The sequence below is a fragment of the Plectropomus leopardus genome, chromosome 2, assembly GCF_008729295.1.
Source record: "Plectropomus leopardus isolate mb chromosome 2, YSFRI_Pleo_2.0, whole genome shotgun sequence".
Taxonomy (NCBI): domain Eukaryota; kingdom Metazoa; phylum Chordata; class Actinopteri; order Perciformes; family Serranidae; genus Plectropomus; species Plectropomus leopardus.
In genome coordinates this window covers 21208640-21217469 of record NC_056464.1, presented here as the reverse complement: position 1 = coordinate 21217469, position 8830 = coordinate 21208640, and the positions used below count along the sequence as shown (strand labels likewise).

Sequence of the window (8830 nt, the reverse complement as noted above, 5' to 3'; positions counted from 1 at the left end):
TTACTTCTTTCAGCCTCCCAAATGTGAACATTTGCTGGTTTTCTTAGCCTTCCGCAATAGTAAACATCTTTAGGTTTTGGACTATTAAAAGAACAAAACCAGCAATATGAAAACATCACTTTGGACACTGGGACATTGTAATCATTGGTCTCTACTTCGGCATTTTGTGTAGACAAATTAATTGTAAGGAAAATTAGCTGCAGATTAAATGATAATAAAAACAAGTTTTAGTTGCAGCTCAAGAAACAACCTAAATGCTCAAAAAAAAAAACAAATTAACAGAACATCATGAAATAACTTTACCAGAATGAATAATATATTTATTCATTTAAAAAAAAAAAAAAAAAAAAGATAATTATAAATTAGGGTTGGCATGGACTCATGACCTCATTGTTTCTAGAACCTAGCTACAGCTCTGAATGTCTAACCATCATTACATAAAAAACAATAATAATAATAATAATATAATAATAATAATAATAATAATAATAATAATAATAAATAATAATAATAATAATAATTCAGACAGTATCTGTGCTTACCTTGCCCTTTATTTTACATATTAAATCCCTCTTGCTAAATGCAAAGCCAGAAACTCAATGGCTAAGAGAGTCTGTTAAATCTTTGCGGGCCAAATCTGTGAATTTTTGTGAATCAAAATGCATGAAAGAGTCTGTGAAGCTCCTGAGGAACCATCAGCAGAACCTTCACCGGTTTCTTGAAGCCGATTTTGGCCTTTGATGTGAGGAAAAGGATAAAATGGAGGCATGGCACGGTACATGAGCTGACGTTCCTGCTGATCAGTTGGAGCTGGGTTTGCGGGATGCGTCACTGGATCAAGAAATACTGGATTGGGAGCCTTCTGAGGAACGTAATATGCTGGCATATAAGGGGGTGTGGGTAATAAAACGGCTTTTGAGCTGCAGGCTTTAAAGTCGTAGCAGCGGTGGTTGTTGTTGTTGTTGTGGTGGTGACAGGAGTGGCGGTTTGAGTCGGATACTTAGGAGGAGGATACAACACAGGAATCTGGTAGGTCTGAGGATACACATGATATGGTTTGGGCTGCTGGATCACAGGTTTGGGATCCTGTGGAGTTTGACCTGGTGGAGACTGCAGGACTTTTGGGAATGACAAGAAAGGATAATGAGGGGGCATTAGAAACTGTGGCTGCTGGGGAACATTAGGCTCCCATCATGCTTAGTGGTGGGGGCAGGTGTGGTTTCCAAGGCCTCTGTGTTAGTGGCAGGAGGAGGAGGAGGAGGGGTTGTTGGATGGAAATTTCCAGGTACCATGGGGAGATGTGGGAAAAAAAAAATGGATAGTGTGGCGACTGCGGCACCTGAGGTTGTTTGGCCGGGGGAGCAGCAGTATTTTTAGTAGCAGGAGACTGAGTTGGCGGTACGGGTCTGGGAAACAGACGGTACTGGGAGAAGTGTGGCAGGAATGGAAATGCAGGGTGCTGAGCTGCAGATGCTTCTTGGTTTTCAGTGTCCGAGTCTCTAGCAGCACCTGAGAGAAGCTGTGGATGTTGTGATGACGGAGCCGCTGCACCTTTGTTAGGGGCAGCGGGCCCTGGAAACACTGGGTACTGAGAAAATACTGGAAACTGGTGGTACTGTGGATACTGCAGAACCTGGCCACTATCACTGGGTGGCGTAGTTGCTGCTGTGGTCGGTTTGATGTCTGGTAATGAAGGGCATGTGACTAGGAGCTCAGCATCCGCCAACAGAAGAGAGAGTAAATACTCCTCATCCTGCAAGGAGACAAATGGTAAATAAAAAGGGCCTGTGTGCACGCCAGCTTTCATTTTTAACCACAAGAGGGCCCACCATACCTTCATCTTTATGCACAGGCCTCTGTTGTAGGGTGCAATGAGGGTCAGTCCTCCAGAGAGCATTTCAACAGCAATTCCACAACTGCCACAGACCGATGAAAGGGACCTCCACATCCCAGAAACTGCAACATTTTTAATGGCAGATGAGAAAATACACAATGGAAGTTTTTTTTTAAATCAATAAAATACAAATACATTGAGTCACTAACCCTTAACTTTGAGGTCATTTGCTGTAATACCACTCATCTTTACCACCATCCCAGATGGGAAGCAGGAAACAGAGGGTGGTGGTAACGCAGCAGGGCAAGACATTGTCATTGGTGCCCCCCATAAACGCAGTGGTAGAACGTAATTGCCACCCTGCAGTGTGAAATGATGGAGTGAGAAAGAGGCAAACTCATATCCAAGAGGTTTAAATCAAGCAGCAAACACTGAATTATATTTACAAAGTAAAGAATAGACAGAGTGAGAAACATGTTTAAAAGGAATACTTCACACACAAAATGGCCCTTGTATAACAATAAGCCATGCCATGTTACACTGAACTGATGAGTGCTTCAAAGGAAAACAGCAAACATATTTATATATTGATTGAGGAAAATGTTTAACAGCAAAACAATATCAAAATATAGTTATAATCTAGGCATGCCAAGTACTTCCCAAACACATGCACTGTAACTTAAACCATAATATATTAAAAACTGATCCTGAAGTGAACCTCTTATCTATGCTCTTTTCAAAACGTAGACTCCTACACTGTCATTTTTTTTGGGGGGGGGGGGTAAAAATTGAGTGTTTGGGAAGCATGGAGCATATGCCTCAGTGACACTTTGATTATATTGCACTCAGTTTGTGAGAGTTTGTAAGCTATTGTTTTTATTTAATTTTTCTGTTAATTGTTGCCAATAAAAAAAAAAAAAAACAAATCAATAAATCAATATGTTGGCAGTTTCCAGAAAAGAAAAACTATTTTGTTCACAATCAAGGCTACACCACATGACTGAGCTGCACTTTACAAATCGCCAATTTGTGGGTTAAGTATACCTTTAATAAATATTTATTCTCTTGGAAAATATCCACATGTACAGTTTAATTTCCGTCATGCAGCTTTCCAACTGATTTCAAGACTTCCGAGGGGTATTGTGACATGGGAAATGAACCTAACCTGCTGGGTAACATGGCAGCCCTCGTAAGGTGCAGCAAAGTGCACATCTCTGCGGGACCTCTTCACAGAGAAGCCACATTCAGAGGGCATTTGAGACAAAGGAATACGAGGTCCCTCACCTGTTTGAAATTTGGGGAAAAAAAACTTTACACAGTATTTTTTTATATGGCTGAAATTCAAAACTCCTTACATAAAACCTACCACTATCCACAAGAATGTGAGGAGCTCTGATCCCCTTGAGCATCAGAGTCATCAAGTTGTCACCACAGTGCACTGATGGAGCTTTGCGCTTCAGTTTTGCAGTCATCAAATTGTGAAACACTGTAAAAAACAAATCGCAAATTCAATTTGGTGATTAAAAAAATCCAAAAGGCACTGGACAGCCCTGCCATAATACACTGTAATCCTACTACATTCAAAGCTCACTCTAAAGTGACAAAAAAGACCCAGCTGCAGAGTGATATTTAGGACACATATGCAGGCTATTATTGACATATTTCTGCTAAAGTTAGAGGGCTAAATCTAAAATGTACTCTGTAGGACTGTATGTGTAGGACACCATCCCCAAGCCTGTGGTGCAAAAAGCAAACATTTCTCTACAGTTGCACTAGCCACCAGAACTGCACATTATCCTTTGAGACAATGGCACTCACCATTGTTTTTAATGTCAGCATTTATTATATAATAGGTCACATAATCTTGATCTTATTAACCGAGTTATAATAGCTTTCATTGCTAACAAGCAAGAAGCAGTTATGTTCTCCATATGGGCATGGATGGATTACTGAGCAGACCTGCTGGACACAGGCCCAGGGTCCCAAGGGTCCGGGGGGCCTGGCCTTCACTTGGAAAATTTTACTCAAATAAACATGCACCGACCAGGAAGAGACTAAAAAGAACGACCACAAAGAGATGCAAAGGAACTGCAAAGAGACAAAACAACCACAAGTAGACACACAATATCAACAAAGTGACCAGAAAACACACAGAATTACCTCAATAAGCCACGAAGAGACACACAACTACAAGAAACATGCTTAGTGTTAACAAACAGAAAACCAAAGTCTGTGAGAGATGGCTGGGCCCTTTGCATATCTGTGCCCAGGGGCCTGTTGTCTCATGATCTGCTCATGCATACTGGGTATAAACCAATGTAGCACAAATGTACATTATTAATACACCTTCAAAACCAACTGTGTTTTCATGATACTGCCTTGATCATGAAGCAAGAGGGTTTTCCCTATAATACAAACACATATATAAAATAATGTATAGCCAATACATTAAAAAAAAAAAAAAAAAGACTAATTCATTTAAATGTTTTTTAAAAATTACTTCAGCCAAAATAAACTGCTTCATATTGATTCCATAATATTAAATTAAACCATCTAGAGCTTGAAATAACAGGAGAGAACCATCCGTCTGTGTGACTTAGTTAGACAGGAAACTACTGGGCTCTGGCATTTTTTTGTGCATATTTGGAACAGTTTATATAACATAATTAATCCGAGCTTGTCTGTGACTGACATCTTGATTATTGTTCGTATCAACTCCCCGTGGAGTATTTCATGTAATTTAATACTTATTCAGTAATTAAGACTGCAAGTCAGGGAGGTCAACTCCGCGCACCAAACAATCAGCGCCATTGTTATGTTTTGATATGTTCCATTATGACCTAATACCAGAGGAGAGATAACTTACCAGGACTTGATCTGTGGTCGCCCTGTTGGTAAAACTTGAATGAAAGTGAACCATGTCGAGTTGGAGCGGCAGTTGCATGTTGCCTGTCAGACACCAAACTCCTGAGGTGAAGATTTCCATATAACTCAGGCCTTGCCACAAAAACTGCACCGGCAGCGCAACAAAGCAGTGTGGACGTTAGAGTCACAACAAAATACAACGTGTTATTTTTCAAAGGCATCGCAGCTCTGATGAAGAGGCTATGTTAGGCATGTGTGTTACAGTAAAAATTGTTAAGCTAATCACTGTGTCACTGTCATACACAAACCTGTGTGTTTAATGTTGCTTAATTGGTCAACCAATCAGCAATCACAGCCAACTGAGCGCACGTGTGGTGACGCACCACAGCTCCTCTGGGGAGGAAACAGGAAATGTGACTTCAAATTTATGCTTCAAGCATATTAAGTGTGCATACATTTGATCAAATTATGCACAACTAAGCAAATAGTTACTTCTAAGATAGATTTTTTTAGGAGTTTAAACCCAAAGTTAACATGCTATTTATTTTGACCAAGACTTGATCTCTAATGTGTCCTTTTTGAAATAATAAAAATAAATAAATATTAAGAAAAATGCATTAATCTAGACTATGATAAATTAAACTAAAAAGACTACTGCTGATTAAAATTGTCTTAGGCCTATTAGTAATACTAGTGTCAAGGATGAATCAAACTCAATTTTCATCAAAACCAATGTAAATGCATCCAAAGCTGTGTTTCAACATGGGAGGGGGTATATATGAATCAGGGGTTTTGGGGTACCCTGACAAAATATTTTGAGCATCAAACACTTAATTCCCTGCTATCTGATGTGTTTTTTATGCACCAGTTTGTACCTTTTCTTTGTCAATTATGGTTTGCACATCATTCATTTTGTCAAAATAAAAGTCCCCTGCTTCTGTAATGTTTTTTATTGGGGGAGACAAATGCACCTGCTCTAAAGTTTGCCAGGTAGATGTCCCCTGTGTTCAACTCCCCAAAATGTACACCCATGAATGCATTTGTCCTTTGCAAACATTGCCACACATCAAAACATAAGGAAATTATTCCATGGTATTCATCAAGATGATTCATTTAAAGTCACTTTATTTTACACATAATGAAAACAATCATATTCATTTCTGAAGAGGTGTAGTGGTCACATGACTTTTAACCAGTGAGGTTATAACACTAATCTGATGCAAACAGGACAGGGGTTTTAACTCATTTATCAGAATTTTACACTTATTGGTTGAAAATTGTCTACCCTGCATAAACAAATTACACAATCATATAAAAAAAAAACATTATAAAACTCTCTCTATATTAAAATTTTCACAATATCCACTGTTTAAGTCCTGGAATCATTTTCACACCCTTAACTTTTGGGTATAGTTTTGCTAGAACACATAAATATTTAGTTCAGAGGACCCAGTGGAAGTCAAATTACAGTGAGTACATTAACAAACTGCTTTGGACACTTTACAGACCTCAGCCCTTTTCTTTTCCAAAACATACATTGCTTAATTAGCTTGATTTTTAAATCAAGTCAGAATTGGACCAACACAGCTTAAGCAGATTTTGCTTTGATAAGGTCTAGTGTCTATGTGATTTTGCCATTTCATGAAGTCTTGATGATTAAGAGATGGTTTGAAATGTCGCTCCTGACTCAAGAGACAGATCAGAGGTCTGTGACATCGTCTTCAGACCAATCACACTGATGCATCGTTGCTGAGAGCGCTGAGTTGAATTCTCCTTCCTGACAAGCAGCAGCTGGAGAGCCAACGCAAACATTATAATCAGCTGTTGCTCTGGGTGACTGTGTCGACTCTTTAGCTTTGAAGTTGTCTAGAGATGCAGAAATAGACTCTGTATCCAGCGTCCACCTGTAGCCAACACAAGCTGGAGGGAATGTTATTGTGCTGCCATTTCCATCAGTGGTGTCTGTGCACACAGTTTGAGTCCAGGAGGGAGGTGGAGGTGTGAACAGACCTCCTGCTACAAGCTGTCCGTGGTGAAGGGCATTGTCAATGCTGCGCCGGAGATTAATAGGAGATGGAGGCCGCATGTCAAATTCTATAAGTGAAAGGATGCATTCGCGTTCACCAACTTTTTGCCACAGAAGTGCAGCCTGAGAGTCAGAGCTGCTAATGCTAACAGGATCCGGCTTGTGTTCTGGTGTAACGCTGGATGTTTGATCATCATACGGACACATTAAGTTGTTGCTAAAACCTGTTTTGGACAGGTTATACTTTGCCCAGTTACTTGGCATCAGGTCTTCCCAGGTTTTCTCTGTCTTTCTTAGTGGCCCTCTCCGAATGGTGGCCAAGACCTGATCCCACAAACTTTTCTCTTCCACTGCTTTTGGCACCTCACATCTACTCTGCCCATGATCACCCCTTGATTGACCCCTAGATGTTGTCCAGAAGATCCAGGATGCCAGAACAAGTAATGAGAATCCCCAAGCTAACTCGAGAACTCTGGCCCAAAACTGACTGAGCCACCAGCCCCAGCCGAAGCGCCTCCAGTTTCCCAGAAGCCCATAAAGCCAGAGGAGACTGTACATTTGCAGGCTGAAGCAGAGAAAACCGAGGAAGGCGCACACTGCTGTTACTCGCTTTGCACGCTTCTCGGTCCCCTGTGAAGGAACCCACTGAGGCACAGAAGACCTGAGAAGGGGATGCAGATGAGAGACAGACTTGGTGAGGATTCCCATGCAGAATGGGACTCCCCAGCAGAGGGAGAGGGTCTGCAGCAACAGAGGGAGAGCGGGGGACAAAGTTGGAGAGAAAAGGTCTGCTACAAGCAATGGAGTGCAGTGTGATATAGCCAGCCCTCCAACCACCCACGGGCGCTGCAGCTTTAGTGGAAAGAGTAGTAATTTCAACCCTCTGAGTGTGACCAGAGCGAGGGCAACCTGCGCCCACAGAAGGAGCTGCAGGGGAACATTATGGAGCGCTGCCAGGGTGGCACGAGAGAGAACCTGACGGGTGCCGTAAGGATCAAGTAGAAGGAGGATACCACGCAGACTCCCACTCAGGATCAGAAGAGCGTTTGCCAAAATCAGGGCATCACAGAGGGGATGAGGAAGAATGCATGCACTGGCCATTCCCAGAACTGCCAGGACTGCCATCAGTATGAAAAGGCTGGCAGATCCAAAGACGTGGAGCTCCCAAGCAAATGCCAGTGTGCGCCTCATGTCGTCCCAGAGCAGATTGGTGCCGTTAGAGTTTGTAAAAACAACACATGCAGTCAGACCAAGCTTACAGGGACGTCCAGGTCCTGATGGGTTCTGGTTCGTCATAGGAGTAAATCCATTGCTTTGGACATTGAGTTTAGGGCCGTCCACACCTGAAAATGAGAGCCAGAGAGAGAGAAGATGAAAAGTCTTGTGATGCAGGAGCAGAGGTAGGATCATGTCATTGTTTTGCACGTCACAAGTAAGTTAAAATTCTTGGCATTAAAGTCGTAAACTTTGAATTTTCAGTCCTTAACAAGTCAAGATGCTGTCTTTAACAACATTTAATGCCAATATTAAATTTACAAATTTACAGATTTTTTAAAATTTGCATTTACTTGCTAAAACTTTTTGTTCGAAGGCTACTTAAAAGTCAAATCCAACTTTATTGTCAAATCTGCCATACGAGATTGAAATGCTGTTTCTACTAGAACCCTGGTGTGAACATACAAGTACACAAACAAAAGAATAGAAAACATATAAAAAGTAGGTAAGTACTAAATAGAAGTAATACAATTACAGATGGCAAAGCACAGATGAAAGCACACAAGCACCAACTTCAAGTCAAGTACTTAGTTGTTAAGGCAACACTAGCTTTTTCTTACTGCCTAAGGAAGCCAAAATGACCTGACCCAGCACTAGCCTGATAATATTTATGAGACTTTATCTTTATATCCACCCAAATAAGATAAATTAGGAATTTATGACATGTTTTTACTTCAATTATTCACTTACCATCCATGGATGTATGGCTCTCTTTTGACCTTTCCTCAGTTGTTATTTGGCTGCTGTCCAAAAGAGCTCCCTCTGAGATCATGTGCACTCTGGAGTTAGAGTATCCTGTAATTGAAGTATTAGCTTTGTCAGCTCTTTGG

At 41.0% G+C, this 8830-nt stretch overlaps 1 protein-coding gene across 1 annotated transcript; it reads right to left on the bottom strand.

Moving 5' to 3' along the window:
- Positions 1 to 1180: 1180 nt before the first annotated feature.
- Positions 1181 to 5016, bottom strand: LOC121956045. The gene is made up of 6 exons (XM_042504130.1): positions 4701 to 5016; positions 3201 to 3320; positions 3000 to 3118; positions 2044 to 2194; positions 1835 to 1956; positions 1181 to 1753 (listed from the first exon to the last, which is right to left on the bottom strand). The coding sequence occupies exons 1-6, from the start codon at positions 4918 to 4920 to the stop codon at positions 1181 to 1183; spliced, it is 1305 nt and encodes a 434-aa protein (XP_042360064.1). The 5' UTR covers positions 4921 to 5016.
- Positions 5017 to 8830: the final 3814 nt, after the last annotated feature.

Coding starts and splice junctions, on each gene's coding strand:
- LOC121956045 (XM_042504130.1), bottom strand. CDS start 4,920: ATGCCTTTGAAAAATAACACGTTGTATTTTGTTGTGACTCTAACGTCC. Junction 3,321..4,700: donor CGACCACAGATCAAGTCCTG/GTAAGTTATCTC, acceptor TGTTTTTTACAG/TGTTTCACAATTTGATGACT. Junction 1,957..2,043: donor AAATGACCTCAAAGTTAAGG/GTTAGTGACTCA, acceptor AAAATGTTGCAG/TTTCTGGGATGTGGAGGTCC.